General features: G+C 40.8%; 1 protein-coding gene across 1 annotated transcript in view; it reads right to left on the bottom strand.

Annotated features, from left to right (window-relative positions):
• The window catches only part of LOC311524947 (regulator of G-protein signaling 1-like), a gene marked incomplete at its 3' end in the record, with an annotated part of 42,916 nt that overhangs the window by 4,933 nt on the left and 15,218 nt on the right, over positions 1-22,765 (bottom strand). The window contains exons 6-7 of the mRNA XM_084636622.1: positions 8,310-8,378; positions 2,564-2,625 (exon numbers count right to left, since the gene is read on the bottom strand). Coding sequence (XP_084492748.1) covers positions 2,564-2,625; positions 8,310-8,378 — 131 coding nt within the window. The remainder of the gene's footprint in view (positions 1-2,563; positions 2,626-8,309; positions 8,379-22,765) is intronic.

Genomic DNA, 22,765 nt, shown 5'->3' with positions numbered 1-22,765 from the left:
CAGTTGCAGCTCCATTGACTTCAAATGAAGTTTCTCACGGTTCGTATACTTGGCCCTTTGCAGGAATCTGAGAGCAATGTGGAGATATTTCATCAATGGCAAAATCTACATTTTGCGAGTGTTTCATAGCGCTCTAGTTCTAAAAGCAAATTTCTCCAGTGGTGCAGATCACAGAGTTTTCTGGTTTCTGCAAGAGATGTCAGCATGTCACAGGCTGGTGGTGTGGTTACAAGCAGTAATGCTGCTTGTGTGTGATTTCTGATATTTCAAGTTGCCTCTCTATAGCACAGTGCATTCCAGTGCATTCCAGAGCTTGCACAGTAATACTCTATATTGCCCCCACTAAAGGCTGTGCTTTTATAGCACAGCCTGGCCCTTGATTGATTTTTTTTTTTTTTTTTTTTTTTGCTTTTCAATGTATTCATAAATGATCTGGAAAAAGAGGTGAACAGTGAGGTGGCAAAGTTTGCAGATGGTACAAATTTATAGTTTTACGTATAGATTTCTTCCAGAATTTCAAGCACCACTGCCCATCCATCAAACTCTCTTGAACACTCCCATACTAGCACCAACTTCCTGGACACCATGATCAGCCCTACAGATGACTATATACAAGAAACTCCTGGATCCAGCAACCACCCTGAACACAGCAAGTAGTCTGGTATCTACAGCCAGGTACTCAGTTACCACAGAATTTGCTCAGAGGAGAAACTGCGTGATAGGCACATAAATGCCTTCACCAAACAAGGACATGCCACCAGAAAAATAGATCACATGTAATGGGTCACCCAAATACCTTGGGAGAACCTGCTTCAATACAGGGAAAAAACCCCAAACCACTGAACTTACACCCCTAGTTTTCACCTACCACCTCACACTGGAACCCACATGGGATGTCATTAAACTACAACCCATACTTGAGGGGACCACATCCTGAAAAATCTTTCCCAAACCCCCTCTTCTGGCTTTCAAACAAGCTCCCAACCTCACCAAGATCATTATCAGAAGGAAGCTTCCCACAGACCAGGACACACCAGCTCAAACGGCATCATATCTTGCCATAATAACAAGGGCAAACCTGCAAACATATCTCCACTGCTACAATGATCAATACTCCACAGAACACACCTTTCAAGATCCATGGCTCCTATATCACATGCCTCTGTCAACCCATGGTACACCTCAACTAGCACATCAGATGTCCCAAAACAACTACGGGGGTGAAACCAGACAATCAATATGCTCTTGAATGAACTGTCACCAAAAATATGACAAAAATGCCCTATAACCCATGGGTGAACACTTCTTACAAAGCGATCACTCCATGTCTGACCTCTTAATCCTCATCTTCAAAGGAAATCTGTGGAAAACCTTTAAAAGATGATCCTAGAAACATAAATTCATAACTTTGCTGAACACTTAAAAACCATTGACTTAACACACGTGCTGGATTTATGGCTTATTACAACAATTTGTAACACCCCCTTACTGCCTGCTAACCCTTAATGGCCAACTTCATTTTAAGTGGTCTTCTACAGCATGTGTGAATCCCTTATGGTTATTGGTCTGTCCCAGTTTGTATTTAATTCTCCAGGCCTGAGGAAGAGCTCTGTGAAGCTCAAAAACGTGTCCCTTCCCCAACAGAAATTGGTCCAATAAAAGATATTACCTCACCTACCTTATCTCTCAGAAGCAGGGCTGGCTCTAGGCACCAGCAAAACAAGCAGGTGCTTAGGGCTGCACATTTCTAGGGGTGGCATTCTGGCGCCGGCCATGCTGCCCCAAGGAATGTGCCCCAGCTCGCCTCTGCCTGCTCCCCTGAGCATGCCGCCGCTGCTTCACTTCTCCCCCCGAGGCTTGCCACGCGCGAAACAGCTGTTTCATGCTGCAAGCCTGGGGGGAGGGAGGAGAAGCAAAGTGGCAGCACGCTCTGGGGAGGCAGCAGAGGTGAGCTGGGATGGGGAGCGGTTCCTCTACCCACCCCCCGTTACTTCCTGTGCTCCCTCCCCACCCTCCCTCACATCCGCTCTGTCTGCTCCCCTGAACGCGCTGCCTCTCCTTTGCCTGAGAGGGAGGGGGGAGAAGCGGAGTGGCGGCATGTTCAGGGGAGTAGGCGGAGCAGAGGTGAGCTAGGGTGCGGGTTGCAGGGGGGAGCCACAGGAAGCAATGGGCGGGGGGGAAATGCAGCATGCCTCAGGGAGGAGGCAGGGCCGGGGATTTGGGGAAGGGGTGCATTTTGGGCGGGGGGGCCACAAAAAAAAAAAAGCGGGGGAAGCCAAAATTTTTTTGCTTGGGGTGGCAAAAATCCTAGAGCCAGCCCTGCTCAGGATACATAGTGACTAATTATATTGCAATGGGCATCAAGGGCATTAGTGGTGAGTGATTTGGCATTAAAATTTTTCATTTGCTTTTCTCTTTAATGGAGGTCAGTAACCATAAAACACAGTGAATGGAGATATTCCAATGTATCACATAAGCTCTCCCTATCCACACATTTCTAAAAAAGCATTAGATAGCTGCTGGTAAATTAACTCTGCTGGATTAAAAACATACAACTACTTACATTTAGTAGTCATCAGCTTTTCAAAAGATTGGGACCACTGTAGCACTTCCTCCAATGACACTCTTTGCAAAAGGGGGAAAGGTTATTGTGGGATTAGAGTTGTAGTTAACTGTGTGACTAATGCTCTGTTTAAAAATAAAGCTAAATTTCATTATCTAAAATACAGTCACATAATTCAGTGAATCTATATGCATTTTGCTCTCTACAAGTTCATTTTTGGATGTTTCAGATCTCATGCCTACAGTTTTGAAGAAAAGATAACTTTCAATAACTATGGACCCAGTTCTGCACTAAATTACACCCATACAACTCCCTTTGAAGTCAATGGAAATTGTGTGTGTAGGCAGGGCAGTACAGTACTGCCGAATGGGAGAAGACTAAAGAAAGCATTAACAGTTCAGACTGTCAGCTCTCCCAGGCAGGGGTGATTATGTAAGGTTGCTTTGTGTCTAGAGACCCTGCTGTAGTTCAGGACTTCAGGTGCCACTGCAATGTTAGGTGGTACTATTAAAGTCCCTGAGTATGATAACAAAACAATGTAAAAACAATTTCTTCTCCACTCACACCTTCCACATTTATCATTAGCTGCGAGGTTGAGCTCTGAACATTATGCAGTAGAACCTCAGTATTATGAACGCCTTGGGAATGGAGATTGTGGTTATTTCAAAAGTTTACGACTGAACATTAACTTAACACAGCTTTGAAACTTTACGATGGAGAAGAACAATGCTGATTTTAACCATCTTAGTTTAAATGACAGTTTCCTTACCTTGTCAAAAAATGTTTTTAAACTTTCTCTTTATTTTTTTTTAGTAGTTTACATTTAACACAGTGCTGTACTGTATTGCTTTTGTTGTCTCTGCTGCTGCCTGATTGCATACTTCCAGTTCCAAATGAGGTGTGTGGTTGATGGTCAGTTCATAACACTGGTGCTCATAACTCAGAGGTTCTATTGTAGCTGATAAATGATGGAAAGACTAATAGAATCTTGACTGCAAAAGACACTCAATCCATTTCATTCATCTACTTGTTTTGAAATTTAAAATTAATCACAGTATTACTAAGCAAGAGGATTCTTAGAGGTGACTAACAATGGATTGTTTTTCTTTTATGCTCGTTATTCTTACGTGGCAATTTCCTGGGTTTCTAGGGGGTCTTCCATTTATTCTCTTAACTCTTAGTTCTGTGAAAGACAGAGGCATCAGAGAGAACTAAACATCTTGGAAAAAAAATAAACTGATAAGGGCCAGATCCTGCACTGGTATAAATCAGCATAACTTTATACCACCTGTGTCTCCGGGTCTTATAATTTTTAGTGTCCCACCACTGGTAACTTGAAAGAAATGCCTATGCTAAATGCTCATGTAAGAGATTGGAGAAAAAATGCATTGTAATTCATTAGGCTCTAATCAAACTGGAGAGGGAGTTTTCATTCTCCCTTGATCCTTCCATTTTGGCATCAGTTTCTGAATCCCAACTAAAGCCACTTAATTACCATAAAGTTCAAGAATAATCCATATTTGATTAAAAGCAGTCTTGGTTTGTGGATAGTGGGTACTAATGACTGATTTGTAAGCCTGCTCTGCACAGCAGCTGTTTGCTGGTTTTGTAGTCTAGTTTGTGGTGATTCCTTAGGTTTGTTTCAACATAATTCTAAGAAGGACACCACTGCCGTGTATTAGTTTGTTATAGCAAGCCAATCTTTTCTGGGCAGAAAAATTAATGTCAGTTACTCAGCACATTTCTGGATAGTTTAACTCCTATGTTTGGTAGAAATTTTGCAACCACCGAACTGTGGTCTCAGCTCTTCTGTAATTTCTGGTCACACAGTTCGTTTTTGTTTAAGTAGGGCTTTTCTCATGCCTAACTGACCTCCTCTTTACATAAATACTCGAAGTGTGTGGTTATGGCAAGAGAGGTGGCTCTGCAAAAGTTGCATCTTGCGCCTGTGAATGCTTATTCGTTGACAGAGCTGCTTCTGAGTCATATCTGCTGTTACTGACACAGACACTTTTTACTGTTGTCAGCATTGTCACTCTTATACAGAATAAGTGACATACTTGTCTGTCTCCCTGAGCGCCAACAAAACTGCCATTTTATTTCCATTTCTGAATATTTGCCTCTAGTGTTAATCTGTGAAGCAGAACAAACACAGCCTGATTTTAGTTACTCTCCATGGGTAAGTTAACACTTAGGGAAGATGATGTTTTACTGTAAACTGAGGAAATATATGGAAGTCACTGAGGGGGAAAATGGGTATGGGCTATGAAGATTTCCCCCCCCCCCACTTTTGTGACTATAACCCCACTTAGTCACAGAAGTTGTATCAGTAGGATCTTCTGCAGTGAGAATCCATATGCAGAGGGAGAAGAACTGATCATGTCGTCACTATGCAATGTATACTGCACAACTAGAAAAGAAAAAGTACTTAAGGGACCATGGTGCACTGCAGAAGGCCTGGGACTGGGAGTCAGGAGACATGGCTTCTATTCCCCACTCTGCCACTGACCAGCTGTATGACCTTGGGCAAATCGCTGGATTTGTTTTCCCTCCCAACCTTTTTCTGTTTTTTGTATTTAGAGAGTCCCTGCCCCGATGAGCCTACAATCTCTCACTGTGTTTATACAGTGTCTTTCACAATGGGGTCCCAATCTTGCTTGGTGTTTCTATATGCTACTGCAATAAAAAATAAATACTATTACTAGTAATAGTGAGACTACTGGCTCGGTGAGGTTGTTTTGGATGCTCATGTATTATTCTGTGGTGGTCTGGAAGCCTACTTTCACCATCTCCGACTCAAAGAATACTTTCAAGATAACACTGAACAGCACACTGATACCCTCCCAGCAACAGCACAAGAAGAAGAACTCCCCATGGACTCCTTCTGAGGTTCAAAATGACCGTCTGGACCTATACATAAAATGCTTCCGCTGACTGGACAGGCAGAAATGGTGGAAAAACAACATCACTTGCCTCATAACCTAAGTCATGCAGAACGCAACGCCATCCACAGCCTCAGGAACAACCCTGACATTATAATCAAAGAGGCTGATAAAGGAGGTGCTGTTGTCATCATGAACAGGTCTGACTACCAAAAGAAGGCTGCCAGACAACTCTCCAATACCAAATTCTACAGGCCACTTTCCTCAGATCCCACTGAGGAATACACTAAAACTGCACCATCTACTCAGGACACTCCCTACATTAACACAGGAATAAATCAACATACCCTTAGAGCCCTGACTGGGGTTATTCTATCTACTATGCAAGATCCACAAACCCGGAAATCCTGGACGCCCCATCATCTTGGGCATTGGCACTCTCACTGAAGGACTGTTCAGATATGTGGACTCTCTACTCAGACCCTACGCCACCAGCACTCCCAGCTATCTCCGTGACACCACTGATTTCCTGAGAAAACTACAATACCGTCCTAGCCACCATGGATGTAGAGGCTCCCTACACAAACATCCCACACGCAGATGGAATACAAACTGTCAGTATCCCTGATGATGCCATAGCACAACTGGTTGCTGAGCTCTGTGACTTTATCGTCACGCACAGTTATTTCAAATTTGGTGACAATATATACCTCCAGACCAGTGGCACTGCTATGGGCACCCGCATAGCCCCACAATAACATTTTTATGGCTGACCTGGAACAATGCTTCCTCAGCTCTCGTCCACTCATGCCCCTTCTCTACCTATGCTACATTGATGACCTCTTCATCATCTGGAGCCATGGGAAGGAAACTCTGAAAGAATTCCACCATGATTTCAATAGCTTCCCCCTCACCATCAACCTCAGCCTGGACCAATCTACACAGGAAGTCCACTTTCTAGATACCACGGTGCAAAGAAGTGACAGTCACGTTAACACCACCCTATACTGAAAACCCACCGACTGCTATGCCTACCTTCATGCCTCCAACTTCCATCCCGGACACACCACACGATCCATTGTCTACAGCCAAGCACTGAGGTACAACCACATTTGCTTCAACCCCTCAGACAGAGACCAATACCTACAAGATCTTCACCAAGCATTCTCAAAACTACGATATCCGCATGAGGAAATAAGGAAATAGGTACACAGAGCCAGATGTGTACCCAGAAGCCTCCTGTTGCAAGACAAGCCCAAGAAAGAAACCAACAGAACTCCACTGGCCATCACATACAGTCCTCAGCTAAAACCTCTCCAATGCATCATCAGTGATCTACAACCCATCCTGGACAACGATCCCTCACTTTCACAGGCCTTGGGAGGCAGGCCAGTCCTCGCCCACAGACAACCCGCCAACCTGAAGCATATTCTCACCAGCACCTACACACCTCACCTAACTCGGGAACCAATCCATGCAACAAACCTCGATGCCAACTCTGTCCACATATCTACACCAGCGACACCATCACAGGACCTAACCAGATCAGCCACACCATCACCGATTCATTCATCTGCACATCCACCAATGTAATATACGCCATCATGTGCCAGCAATGTCCCTCCGCTATGTACATTGGCCAAACTGGATAGTCCCTATGTAAAAAGATAAATGGACACACATCAGATACTAGGAATGGCAATAAACAAAAACCTGTAGGACTTGGGTACTTCAACCTCCCTGGACACACAATAGCAGATTTAAAGGTAGCCATCCTGCAGCAAAAAACTTCAGGACCAGACTTCAAAGAGAAACTGCTGAGCTTCAGTTCATTTGCAAATTTGACACCATCAGCTCAGAATTGAACAAAGACTGTGAATGGCTAGCCAGCTACAAAAGCAGTTTCTCCTCCCTTGGTGTTCACACCTCAACTGCTAGAAGAGGGCCTCCTCCTCCCTGATTGAACTAACCTCGTTATCCCTAGTCTGATTCTTGCTTGCATATTTATACCTGCCTCTGGAAATTTCCACTACATGCATCTGACAAAGTGGGTATTCACCCATGAAAGCTTATGCTCCAATACATCTGTTAGTCTATAAGGTGCCACAGGACTCTTTGCCACATGTATTATTTGTACACTTTTTAAATCTGTTTGTCTTGCAAAGTGCTAAGGAGAGCTGGTTGGTGGTTGTTTTTTTCCCCACCAAAAAACTTGACTTTACTGAGAAATCAAAAACTGGAAATTTTGGACTGAAAGATTTCAATTTGGAAATGCCATTGTGGTACTTCATGTGAGCTCATGTTCCAATTCTCTTCTATGGGTTGGGCTCCCTGGCTATGAAGCATCACCGTCTCCTCTCTTGCTGAGCAGTTGCAGTGTACATAGGAATCTATGGCATCATGGGAAACATAAATTGGCTGGAGAACCTGTCCAGCTGAGAGAACTGAGAGTATAAGGCACAATTTTTCAACCTCTGGCAGTGGGGCTGAGTTTAAAAAAACAAAAACTAACCCCTTCCTCCCCCAACATCCTGTTTTTAAATTCATCCCAGGTATAGCTCCATTGACTTCAGTGGTTACACCAGGGGTGAACTTGGACTAAGATCTCTATGCCTGAACAGTTCAAATTAAAACAATCCTATTACTCATAGCCTAAAGACACTGCGAATATATTGAAATTGATCTACTGTGAAGAAACAGTATGAATAACAGGTGATCAATATGTGCAGCCGTGATGACAACATGCATGGGTAAATATTCAGCATAAAATTATATAGTTAGCCCTCTTGACTTTTTCAGTCAGGAGGCTAAATCCCTTCATACGTTGTAGGATTATGTGACTGCAAAATTATAGTACTACTTACTTAGAAGTGATCCCATTTTCGTCTTCTCTGAATAGCTTACAAAGACAACAAATATTTGGGCTCATTCTCCTAAATAAAGAAAACATGTGAGTTCTGGAACCTGATATAGTACAGCAGGTGCACTTGAGTCCACCCTGATTTTAGAGGTCTGACCAGTTCCAACTGTGTTCCTCGTTTTACATATAGGGAATATAACTGGAATTGGTCAGACCTCTAAAACCAGGATGAACTGTTTAAATTCACCCACTGTATTTATGAAAATATTTGACAGGAATGAGGCATTTCCACTCATCTCAGTGGAGATTTGGCACCTGGCTCTTAAGCATTAAAGAAAAGAACAATTGAAAGACTTTTTTTTTTTTTTTTGAATGCTTGTTAAGGGCCTAACTGAAACATATAAAGTTATTGAATATTTAAGACTTGTTCCTTTCGTGCTTTTTTAGAAAAACATGAATATAACAATTCTCTTTTATAAAATGAGACATCCATAACTCCATAGTCCACGATACGTGACTCTAGAAAAGCTTCTGTCTCATTACAATCAACTGCAATGCTATCCCTAAATTTGACACTTCCCTTAACTTTTTTTTTTTCAGGGTTTTATGTTTTTCATTTGCTTTTGTTGAGAAGTAAATTATTCCTCCTCTCAAAATGTTTTGAGGGACACTGTATAAATATGCCTGAAGAAGTTTTGGAGATTTGGGGCCTGACTCCAAGTACGTTGAAGTCAATGGGAATCTCTCCGCTGACTTCAGTGGCTTTTATATCTTGTACGTAAGAGCTCAAGACTTTGCTTTAAACTGAATAACTTTGAGTTTGTGAGTGAATTATTGAATCTCCAAGACAAATGTTTGGGACATGCTGAATCAATATTAATCCGAATTATTGATCAGACCTGGTAAACTTGTTCTGACATACGGATCCTGTCAAAAACTATGGGTACTATGTGTGGTGTTGTGACGAGGAAATTAAGGAACTATCCATCCTAGAAAATTATTTGTGAACTGAAGAAAGTCTTCTCCTTTTTTATTTATATATTTTTTTATTTATTTGTCCAACTCCTCCTCCTTTAAGCAATGCCATATGTTTTGAAGGCCAAATTCTTCAATACACTTTATATATAATGTTTATGGAATGGGTCTTTCTGTAAAATGAGTTTGTGTATATCAGTCTAGAATTAGATTACTACATTGTAGTCCACACCAATAATCAGAGATCTCTTTTCAGTCTAGTAATTTAAATCTACAATTTGGTTCAGATTAGGGCTTGACTGGCCTACACCTATCCTAGGGCTAGACTGTGCTTTTATATTGGAACACAAAATAAGGATAGTGCAGAGTTTCACTGCCCCAGGGGACATTCTGAATTGTGGAATCCTTAAATTCACCTCTTTTTTTAGAATTGGGTCATATCCTTAGAGCCTGAAGTCAATGGAACTACATCAGTTTAGACCATCTGAGAATCTAGCCCATTAAGTTTTCTACCAGATATTAAAATGCTTACTTGCAAAGCACCATAACAACTCTGACTGATAATACTATATGAGGCCTTATCCCCCAAAACTGAAGAGAATGCATGCCAATAGCCTTGAGATGACTACTCAAATTCTCACAGCTCTATGGCTTTGCATAGTTCCCTGTGTGTAATATATGCTCCAAACATTGCTCACAAGCAAAACCCAAATAATGTACTCAACAGAAACCCCCACTGGAATTTAAAGCAGACTTCAGGGGGAGTTGCTGGGTGCTTAACACTTTAAAAAAGAACAAGCCATGTTTTTAGGTGCCTAAATATGGATTTAGAAGCCTACCTTCAGGCCCCCATTTTTGAAATACTTAGCTGTAGCCTTTATCTGTAATAATAAAAAAAGTTCATATCCAGATACATTTGTACTTTGGATCACTAGGGTGGAACTCATGCATAACCTAGGGGGCTTGATTTTAAAATATAAGGTAGTCTACATTGCTGAACTCTTCATTTAAACCAGGAGTTGATAACAAATATTTTTTCTTCGGTTGCTGTATGGAAAACTCCATTGTAAAAGGAGACTGTTTTGTTCTTACTGGAGAACCATATGTCAGCAATGATAAACGCTTCAAACAAATACTGTGGCCTAGAGCTTACCTACATATTTGTAGTTCATGAAAGCAGGACTATGTTCTCTGTTCTTCCTTTATTTGAATCATCTGATAATACATTAGATAACAGGCAAAGAAACACAATGTACTTTTTGTAGCACTATTATATGAATTCCATATTTTCCTGTGAATTTGACGTTTTTCTTCTGAAGCCTTGTCTGCACCGAGGATTTGCGTGCTAGCCGTTGGTGCTAGCAATTTGTGTAGCTGCACTGGTGCAACTCATAATGTAGACAGGGTATGCTGCAATAAACTATGATTTACTCTGGTGCATCTTATGCTAGTTTCAATCAAGGAACAATCCACTGGTACAAAGAGTGGCTTCAGCTGTCTACATTAGGGGTCACATCTGCTGCTGCCCTAAATTGCAGTGTGGCTTCACTTACTCGAACAGAGTATCATACCAATGTATACCATGCCAGGATCTGGCGCTAGCCTGTTGACCAATGGCGTTACACTGATGGCAGGCTGCCCATGGCTGTAATCAGAGCAAATCTAGAAGGTAAGAAAGACTTGAGTCATTCTTTGAAAGCTTCCATTATGTAGTCTGGTTATTTGCTACTTAGCAGCTTATGTAGTCATATAAACCTGTGCAAAGTGTGCACATTAGGATTTGGTAGCATTTCCCCCCTCTGTTCATAAGTGTAAATGACTAAACAAGTGCAACGTAGCAAAGAACTGGACCCTGAGTTTTGCAATTTTATTGATTTATTGCTTTATTTTAGATCACTGTATTTTAGTACTCATGGTAATTGTGTCAAACTCGAGGTTGAGGTTCTCTGTCCATAGAATAAGCACAGCATGGGCATCTGTGTTTAGTGTTTCCCAAACCGCTCCTACCATATGCTCTGATCTGTCCTGGAGAGATCACTTCTAGGTAATTCAGTCTCTATCATGCTCAGCAGTTGGCCTTTCGGAGACTAAAAGCAAAACTCCATTGAGTTCATGAAGACAGAATTTTACCCTACATTGTCAATTGTGAGGCTGTTCATGAATTTAAGACCTTTTTTTTCCTAAATATTTTCCTTTTTTTGAATTATTAAAACTTCTATTTCATGTTTCCACTTTATCCTGGATTGGTTTTTGGATTTAACTTTAATATTTTTAATATTATGTACTGCATTTAAAAAAAAAAAAACCTCTTGCGCTCTCTCTCAATAAGCTTTTTACACAGTTTGGAATTTTGCATTTTTAGTAAAGAATGGTTTATCCCACTTGGTACTGTGTTTGCATTTCTCATGCAGTTCCAAGTGCTTAGCTCTGTAGAAGCGTGGCTGTCTGCGTGTCATGTCATCTGAGAGTCTGTGGTGGCCCAATCCTGTGAAGCTTTGCGTACCCAAAATTAGCAGCTGGGCTTAGCACCATTCAGGAGGTGGCTCTGGGTTTTTATGCATCAGCATTTGTAGATCCCACTTCTCATTCAGAAAGGTTTTTACAAAAATAAAGAGTCCCTAGACTGCTCACCCTGATATTCTGCTCCTTAGCCCACCTGCACTGCTTATCTCCAATAATTAAAAGCAGTATGTGATCAAATTTGATCCTAATACTTTCATTCCCTATCTGAGCCCATCATTATTACTGTTCGTAATAAATTTCACTTGTAGGTTTTCAGCTACTGTATCAACACACAAGTCAGTTTATAGAATTACATTCAGAAACAATATGAACATTTCTTTGATAATGCTTTTAAAATGCTGGATTGCATATAATCCGATTCTAAAGACAAGGATAAGATTAATGAAATATGCTACCTTGGATTAATGTGATGACAGAAATGTGTAAATACTCAAGACTGTTGTGATTTAGCACAGTTCTTCTTCATCAGGTTTCCCTTTTCCTTCATAGCCCTGCCCCACGTATGGACCTGCAGAGAGAGACATACACGCAGGTATACTTTTTGTTTTGTTCTGGACTAGCCCAAGAATACTGTAATACTGTTGAAATTCACATGAACGTAACAGTTATCAAAGGGGTCAATCTTCAACTGGTGTAAATCAGCATAGTTCTATTGAAGACAATGGAGCTATACTCACTTACACCACTTGTGGATTTAGTCCAGAATTGTGTTCAAATTACACAGATCTGTTCCTTGGTTTATTATAAAGCTCTTCCACATAAGTTCATGAAAAGTATTTTAGCATGTAGGATTGTGCATTTCCAGCAGATTTCATCACCCAAAAGGCAAATCACAGGGCCCTAGCTGAATTAGTACAATATATGAATGAATGAAGTAGTCCCCCACATTCTGAGAATTAATCACACTTCTGATAGTAAATGAATCTAAGATCTAAAACTATTCACAGATGGAAAGGATATGAGTAATTTGCTGAACAATCTAAGTCTGAGATGACTGTAATTACAGTGATCTATAATGAGAGAATATCCTGTCAAACAGAAAAATGTTTTGATAGATCAAAGAGAAAGGCCTTTATTTTGAATGAAACTGTAATGTACATTACAGTTTCATTTTTTCAATCATGAGAAGATTATGCCGTATGAGGTTGTAAAGAAGCTGTTTACTTTTTTAGTATGCAGCTATTTTGGCTGTACAGTGAAGTCTCCATAAAGAAACCTTTATGATAAAAGTTTAATTGCACTCTACCCTCTCCCTTTCAGTTTATTGCATAAAGTTTTATTGATCTTACTATATTGAGAATTTAATACAGAAGATTCACGTAGGCATGCATTTGTCTACACATTGTACATATTGAGAAAATAGGTGCTGTTGCCATTGTAAGATCAGCTTTAGAATGGCAACCAGTATGTGTGGGAAGTATATCCTGGACAGAAAGATTATGCCCTTATCTCTACATTCCCTGTTTATGCTGAAGGAAATACTCCAATTTAAATTCTGAAAAAAGTTATGTATAATCTTATACTTACAGTTTTTTTTTTCTTGGATTGTCACCCCCTTTTTAGTGTTTCATTTAGTAGTAGCACTTGGCTGGAGGGTCAAGTTTCGAAATTGCATCCTGAGTGTTTTTCTTTATATTCTTCTAAAGTAAAATGTCTTGTCACACTCTGGTTGTATCCACACTGTGTGTGCTGTTGCCCGACTCCTTTCGTGCAAATATATATGCAAACTGTGTGTGTGGTTAATATGAAGGGGAAAAAAAAAGTTCCATTGGGCTCCTGATACACCACTGATAAAAACAGGCTGTGTATTGACACTATTGATGAACTGAAATAAAAAGGATTTCACTACAGTAAAATACTTCAGGTATTCTCTGACAGGGCCAGTTTTGTGACTAATATTTTCCATCTCTTGATCAAATGAAACTGTACAGAAAAAGTTAGAAACACACTGTTGAAAAGAGATAAGCATCCCATCACTGAAAAATGGCGCATTCATGTTGTAAAGTTGCGATCAAGAAGTGATTATCTCCAATTGTTTTGTTAGTCTGACTTTTCTGCTCTAAAAGTAAGTTCTCTCTGAGTTCCTTAGTATGATACGTGTTTTACATGTGCATTTTCAATCAACTTTAATATATTGCATGGTGGTTGACTCTGAAGCACTATGTTAAAGTAGGACTTGTTTTTACATTTTGTGAGGTCCTTTGTCATCGTTATCCTAGTTGGCAAGAAGGGTATCTCGTCAGTGCAGAGTTATCAAAAGTTATCTACACTACATCTCGAGTTCACCTAAGTCAGATGAAAATGGCCACACCACAAAATAACACTTGAGTTGCTATGTCCACATCGGGGCTGCACTCCCTTGTGTGTGGTGCTAAGACTTCTGGGGCACACCCCATAGTTCATAGTGCTGTAGTAAGCTGAGCCACTCTAGGAATTCTTTCCCAGTGAATTGTGGGAGGACTTGCCTGTTGTTCCTGCATACACAGGGGAATTGTGGGAAGTCATTGGAAGATTAATGGTACTTGAGTGGCATCAGCTTGTGTCCACACTACAGAGTGGTCATGTTAGCAGATGATGAGTTGTGGTTACTTGAGTTTTAGCCTGAGTTAGTACCATATAGGAATGAATGAAGTAGTCCCACACTTTTCAAGAATTAACTGCCTGGGATGGCAGATTCTCCCTGGGTTTGGCTTAGCCACCCCTGCTGCCCTGAGTGGCATTTTGACCCTGTCCTCCAGAGCTCTCATGACATTGGGGTGGCTGGGACCAACCTGAAGGAGTGGCTCTGTGACCTGCCACTTGGCTCCGCCACTTCTGAATCATCAGAAGGCTTATTCAGTCCCCCAAGACATTCAGATGTGCCCTCCCCTACTGGTTTCGAAACTCTGTTCTAGGAGGTATGAGAGGGACAGGGTGGCAGATTATCTTGAGTACACTCAGGGTTTTGACATGAACAATTGAGTGAAACAGACACTGACTTGCAAAAGAGTTTTGAGAGGACCGACCCCCACCTCCACGTTTAATTTTTCATTGGATCTTTTCTTCTCTGATCTCCCCACTCTTTTTTGTTTTACTTAGTCTCTTGTAGGCAAAACATGACTCCAGTTCATTTAAGTTAAAGTCAAGTTTTCAAACCATAATCATTTAGTGTGCTAGGCCTATTTTATTGCAGATGACTCTGCCAATGTATGGCCCTTTGATTTGTATAAACGTGTACATCTACCTGGTCTATTCCAACAGTGATTCTGCTTGGGGGGGGGGGGGGGAAGATGGCCCCAATCCTGCAATGTGTAAATTGGCAGAGAACCCTTGGCAGATTTCCACTAACTTCAGTGGGATTCTACATGGACATAAAGGTCTACCTGTATGGAACTCATTGCACAACTGGGACCTCTTTTTACAAAGAGGAGAATAAAAATCTTCTGAGAATAAGTATTTCATGATTAGCCCAACTGTGTTGGAGAAGGGAGTTTTGTGGGGAGAAAAAGGAGGGAAATGTCAAAGATTCAAGTTCAAATAAGCTTCATAGAGGGGTCTGAACCTGCTGGTGTGCTTATCTGATTAGACATTCTGAACCTTTCAAGATTCACTCTCCTAGTGAAACCCCTTTCTGATGCATTCATTATAAAACAGTATTTTCATTCTGCTTTTGTTTACTCTTCGTACCTTTCCACAAGCTTTACAAGTACAGTGTCATTTAATTATTTTTACACAGATCTCTGGACAAATATTTGTGCAGTGTAACTTGAGCTCCTTATTTGCCAGAATAAATCCTAATGATGCATTGCCCAATTTTATTTGCATGCCTGATCAAAAATAACATGTATTTGCACAAGCTGCAGGTTACAGAGGATCATGAATTCCGAATTCATAACTAGAGAAACATGAAGTAGGCAGAATATGACAGGAGGCGAAGCACCTCACCCTTACAATTATATTCAGAAACCTTTAATTAAATAATGTTGAGGCAGTGGAACAATTTTACCAAACTTGCTCAACACAAAGCACAATTAGGCTGTTTAACCTTCACCAGTGAATTTAGACTGTCACTCAAACATTTCTGTGTATAATTAATGTTTTCTAAATAGAAAAATATTTTACAGATCAGAAGAGGTTAAATATCTTATTCATCAAAAGATTGCAGTGTCCTGAATACATTAATACCTAAACTGGAACCCTAACTGACTTTAGAAAGAGTTACATGTTTTTTCACTGATGACTGAATGTTATTACCACCTAATGGTTCCTTGTTGGCTTACATGAAATGAATGTGCTGGTCTCAGTCCAGTTTCTAGTGGACAGTTGTCCTTTTAAAAATTACATCCTTACATTGGCACGCATTGACACTCCCATTGGTGGTCTCAGTGGAGGCCCAAGATAGGAATGGGAATATTGTTGTTTATTATTTGTGTTTGTGGTAGGGGCCTGGGAAACCCAATCATTGACCGGAACTCATCCATTGTGCTAGATGATATACAAACCCACAGGAAAAAAAAAGGAAGTCCCTGCCCTAAGGAGTTTACAATTTAAGCAAAAAGAAAAGGAGTACTTGTGGCACCTTAGAGACTAACCAATTTATTTGAGCATAAGCTTTCGTGAGCTACAGCTCACTTCATCGGATGCATATTTTCCACGAAAGCTTATGCTCAAATAAATTGGTTAGTCTCTAAGGTGCCATAAGTACTCCTTTTCTTTTTGCAAATACAGACTAACTCGGCTGTTACTCTGAAACAATCTAAGCAGAGACTCAATTCCTCTTTTAAGGGCACTGGGAGTCTAGACTAGCCCTTAGTAATTTTCAGCTCCTTGCAGGCTGGGTAGAAACACTGCCCCATCTCAGGTGATTTCAGTTCTCAGTGACTTTTAGCAGGCAGGGCAGAAACACAGTTCTACCACAACTGATAATCAGCTCTGATTGGGCATTTAACATAACAAAAAGGCTCCTAATGAAGTCTGTTTAGTTCTATACTTTCAACAGTGGGGAAGAACAGATTAAACCAATCTAGGAAGGACTCTTGAGGGTACAGAGCCTCCTGGCTGTAGAATACCTGTTCCCACTTCTTTTATTTTTACAGGGCTCTGACATTTAAGCCACTGATTTAATGAGGTTCTTTCCACTGAGGGTGACAGGTTAAGCAGAGTCCTGCTTTCCTACAATAATTGCAACATTGGTAACCATATTTCACTGCCCCTGCATTCAGTATTAAGGTGATTTGTACCCAACACCAGCCAAAGTTGATCACTTTTTGCTGAATATGAGCAGGAGTAAACTATATTTACATAAACACACCCAAATCTCTCCCCCTCCCAGCTAGCTGTCAGGGAAGCATTCATTCAGACCCTGCTTACAAATGTAAGCTATTGATTCGTTCATATCTGCTGAAACACTGCAGAAAAATTGTAATTATGTCCAGCCTAACCTAAAACTGGAAATTCTGGGAATTAAACACCCAACCTGATCTCCTGAGACTTCTAGAACAAAGAATGTAGATAAACAGAGTTTGGATAACCATCCAGGCTTCTGGATACTTCCTTAAACTAATCTTCGCTAGTTTTCATGTAGGTAAATTACACCGCTTTGTCTGTCCTTTTGTGGTCATTATCTGTTCCTTTTATGCAGAGAAGGCAAAAACCCTCTCCCCACTCTTTTCCCAGGGAATAGTTCACTAAAATCTTTCTTCCCCCTATTTTATATTAAAATAATGAATGTGTCTCCTGCTGAAGTCTGTGGGAGAGGATCAGAGTAAAATTTGTTCTGAAACAAGTTTTCATGGGCTCTCTGTAAATTTGAATAATCATGTCTGGAGACTGAAAACAGATTTAATTTGGAGATAATCAACAACTGTGTACCTGGAAGCAAGCTAGCTGTTTGTAAACCGTAGCTGCAGATGGGCAGACCTCAAACAGAGTTCTGGCTGAACATAATGAATCCCATCAGGCAGAAGCAAGTTTTCTCTGGAGGATCTGAAGAATCCTCAGCTGTTCACACTTTTACAGATGGTGGTCACTAACTCTTCCATACAGTGATGATGTGTGGTCTCTTGTGGATGTAGGTGCGATACATCAGCCCCAGGCAGATGCCATAGCATAGAGTATTGTGAAGCCAGAATTATCATATTGTGCAGTACATTGTGCAGCCTAACTTTACAACAGGTTCTTTGGACTCCTGATCACAGCCAGATTCTGACCTCAGCTCAATACAAAGAGGCCATTGGCCACTCAGTCGAGGATTCTCCAAAACAGGGAAATTCCCAGTTTGTGTAGACTTAGGTGCTGCACACCTCTTCCACCTCCCCACCCCAACCACTGATTGTCTTACCTATAAACTTCATCTCAGTGCAGCCCAGGCTCATTTCCATTTGTCTGAGAGAAACATTATTGCTGACAGATTAGTAGTGCTGTTTCAGTAAAGTGTATTACATAATATTTTATAATTGTTTCTTTCAGAATGCTCACTTTAACCCTCGTCCCTTCTTTCTTGACTGTCGGATACCCATAATGTAGCCTTTCCATGTCCTTTCACAGGACTCAGTTTGAGTTTTGATCCTTTACCAGGAGTGATAAGTGAACTAAATCTTCCCTAGTTGAAAGGTAATCTGATCAAGTAAACTTACACTGTAGCTTTCACTTTCGTTACACAAATGCCCCACTAGAGGTCGTCATGAATCATCTTAAATGAGAACAGACAAATTGTCAACCATGTATTAATTTAAACTGAGGTCAGTGATGGGGTTAGAATTGGGGCTCCGAGTTTCTTAGAGAAGTTCTGTCACTTGATTATAATGAACCAGCTCATTGAGTCAGTCCTGAAAGAGACATTCTTGTATATTACCTCGAGCTTTTTATTGCTAAAGCAATAAACATTGTTGTCCGCATAACTTTTAATATAGTCTTGTTCATTAGAGTCCTTTCTTCCATGTTTTCTACTAGTAGGTGTAAGGGAACAGGAATGCATGAAGCCAAGTTCCATGAAGGAATCAATTGTGGCTTTAAGTATTCAGTAGGAGAAAATGTCAAGATTTTTTTTGGGGTGCTGCAAAATTTTTCAAAGAAAACAAACCATAGAGGAACCACAACAGAACATCTTTGGAGAAAATACAGTTATGTCATAGCTGATACATCAATTGACTTTGCCTCCTCCAGGGCTGGATTGGCAGATACAAAGTAGCCTAGGAAATTTATTTTGACCAGATCAGGACATAGTGACTTTGCCTCCCCTCTAAGACACTGCTCTCGCTCCTCTTCACAAGCCCTAACTATTCTTCTCCTTTTGTCCATTCCTCTCCAGGCTTGATGGAGATGCAGATGTAGTCCAGGCAGTATCTTATGTATGGCTCACAAAGTTCCGCTATGACTCCCTTAGGGCCTCAGAACCATTTGTGTATGCTATTCAGAGAGAGATCCTACACAGGATCTGAGTAACTGAAGGAGGTTGCAGCCAAAATTTTATGGGCCACTCAAAGGACTGTTTATGTGTAAATCAAACATTTTGTCTTTTTGTTATTGTAGCATTTTGGCAGTGAAAAGTATTTAATAAAATTAACTTCTTTTGTCTCTCTTGCTGCTCCTCCTCCTCCTCTCCCTTTTCTGTTCCTTCATTCCGTTTTTCTCTCTCCTCTATTGTATATGGTATCTCATTTTTGTTCCCTAATACAATTTTTTTCTCTCCTCCCTCCACTTTCTTTTCAGTTTCTTTCTTCCTTCCTTCCTTCCTTCCTTCCCTTTGTTTTTTCTCATGTGCTTTCCTCAATATCCTTTTTCCCCCTCTTTTTTTAATCTCTGTCCCTTTGCTAATCTCTGTCCCTTTGCTGCCCAATGTACACCTCTTTCATTTTCCTCCTCTCACATTCTCGTGCACACCCACACTTGCCCCCTATCTCCCTCTCAGATTCTCTCTCATGTTGCTGCCCACTCTATTCACACCCACCCACACGGATAAATGTGTTCACTGATGCCCAGCCTACTCTCTCACACTCATACTAGTCTCCCATCCCTCACCTGAGAGACATTACAGTCTCTATTATTCCCCTGGTGCCTGCCTCCTTCATGCCTATATACCTGGTGTTGGGGGGTGTGTGTGTGCGCATGCATGCACACGTGCACCCAAGAGCATGGAAAAGGTACCTGGCTGATCTTTGGTCTACCTGAGGCTGAGGGGAGACTGTAACCGCTGGGGCACCCATTGTCAGTTCAAGTGACAGTCTTTATGGGCACTCCGTTTCAAATGTGCATAAGCCCCCTGTGCCCTTGATTGGAAACTTCTTGTCAGCAGTGCCCACATGGTCCATGCATGTGCTCCAGCTAACGTCTTGCCATGTACTGAGAGTATATGGGGCAATGCCAGACCAATTGCTGATGCAGTTCCTTCTCAACCAGCTTTGTTGTTCCTATGGTTTCAGACAGGACTGTATTCAGGGGAGCTAGCCCATCCTGCCCACACAGCCACAACTACGCTGCCGTATTTAGTGTACTAGCTCAACCAAAGTAGCATGGGTATGCCTCCATCAGCTGGAAATTACACATACCCTTAAATTAATTTGGTGATTCTGCCATTACTTCACTCTCTGTAGAAGAGGTGTGAAGCAGGGATGACAGAGACACACCAACCACTTTTCCCTTCACAAAACTTTTACTTTGGAAGATTTAGATACTAAATGTGTCAACTGATTGGATTTTTAGAACATTTACTCTCAATGCAACATATCTGTGATTAAAAATACTATGAACATGAGTAGGATACGTCTACACTAGTTAATTTTTTACTTAACTGCCAGTTCAATTCTGTTAGCTCACCGGAGTTTACATGCTAAATGAGCTGCTCCACAAACATTTCTTCCAGGATGCAAACACGTCTGGTTTACCCTAGGGCTCAGTTTGAGTAAACCACACACATACGTGGAGTGTCCAGACTACGTGTACTAATGTGTTAGCTGGCAATTAACTTGAGTTAAAAAACAACCTCTCTTGTTGGTCACTTCTGTGCATCTTTAAGGATATCATCTGGACCTTTTCTGTTGACGAGGAGTTTGTTGCACTAAATATAGTACAGCCTTTTTCCACTAGAGTGTGACTGCGTGGGGCTCTAACTTACTATTGTTAGGTACAAGGCACGTTTTGAAGAAACAGTCCTCAAATTCTGCAAAAATGCTTCGACCACTGCAATTTAAGAACAACCCTCGTGGCTGTTTGACATTTTCAGAGGAGCTTGGTTTACAAGTGACCTTAGTGCATTGAATGTGAACTAAAGTTTAAATACAAGCTTTGCAAAACTGCCTCATTTCTATCTTGTTCGCACACAGAGGCACTGAATGGTTTTATGTTTCAGTGTTTTTAGTATTTTTTTCAAGAAATGGTGCTCAATTTTATCAGTAATCTGGGACCGTTAGTTATGACACAATAGCAGTTCAGCTGGATTTCTTAACTAGACATATCAGGTGGAATTTTCAAAAGAGCTTAAGGGGAAAAACTCAAAAACGTAAGGGAGTTGAATACCCAGCTCCTTTTGAGTCCTTTGAACAGTAACATTTCTCATAATAATTTAGAAATAAACTGATTTTTCTCCCTTGATAATTTGCCATTATAATGAACAGTTTAACTTTTACATGGGATGGTTGTTGGTGGAGTCACTTCCTTCCTTGGCTTTATCAAGAAGATATTCCCCAAGGAAAAGAGAGAGACCCAAGAATTCTTTAACTTGTTAAAAATGGACTTCAAAGAGAGAAGACTGTCTGTCTGTCTGTCTTGGCTAGTGCCTTTAGACTGCTCCTTTATGAAAAAAGTGGCTTCATGACCTTCCCCACCCCCCCTCAAATAAATAAATTAAATATCAGGAATATAAAGTTTTGGTTTCCTGGTATTTTTGGATCAGAAAATACACTGAGAGTTGAGTGTGCTCTTCCTGAAGCTCTGTTGAAGGGGAAGGAATTTTGAATCTCTCAGAGAAAGCGCTTTTCTCCCAACTGTTTGGGATTTGAATTAAAAAGGTGTTAACCTGAACAGAAACTCATACACATTTTAAATAGTCTATAAACATCCCCTCCACTCTTAAAGCTGCACTTTGGGTTCAGTCTATTGTGATGTCATTGTCCTTCTTTGGCCTCCTGCTAAAATGAGAGAAGGCAATACTTGATATTGCAGTGTATAAAAGCAGCAGAAAAAATTTTGTGAATGAAATCTTTGAAGTCCTGTGCATGGGAAAAAAAAGCAATAAAGGGCTCAAACAAAAATCTCTTTTTCTCTCTCTGTTTCAGCAGCCATCACCAAATTAATTGCATGGAATATTAAGCAGGAACTTGTTTTGCAATCTTTCCTCATTTGGTGACTAAAGACTTCCTCTCTAAAAAGGTTTTGTTTGTAGGGATCACACCACCCAACACTAAAACCCCCATTTTCTGAAGGGAAGTTTTAGACAAGAATGTTTAATTTTTCCACCAGGTTGTCATATATTCTTTGGTGTCTTTCACACCCACTGTGGAACCACAAAGGAAGGGTGATAGTCACAAAGCCCATTGCTTCACAGTCAAGCATGAGGGGAGTGTTGTTAGCATGGTAAGGTGATAAATTACACTGTGCTCTAACATTGCAGTTGTGCACTGACCTTTAAATTGCCTTCCTGTTTGTACATAACATTGGGATGCCTCTAATGTTATGCTTCTGTTGGCAGCCTTTTCATTGCATACAACTGGCACGTACTTGTGATGTGCTATGTTGTTCTAATTGCAATTGTTCCCTCCTGATTATCATCAATCTTTCAGACGAAGTTTTCAAATCTGGATGTCTAAAGTTAGTCTCCAAAATCCATATTTAGGGCCCTGATCCTGCAAAGCTGATATATTTAGCACCCTATCACAGGGTCATTGGTCCCTGCGGATAGACTAAGCCCAGTTCCCCATGACCAGAACAATTGAGCCCAGTTCAGCTAATTAAAGAGGGCTAGGTTACACCTGGGCCTATAAAAGGCTG

This window comes from Lepidochelys olivacea (genome assembly GCF_965140295.1).
Source record: "Lepidochelys olivacea isolate rLepOli2 genome assembly, chromosome: 8".
Taxonomy (NCBI): domain Eukaryota; kingdom Metazoa; phylum Chordata; order Testudines; family Cheloniidae; genus Lepidochelys; species Lepidochelys olivacea.
The sequence above is the reverse complement of the archived record's forward strand: the minus strand, read 5'-3'. Positions and strand labels throughout refer to the sequence as shown.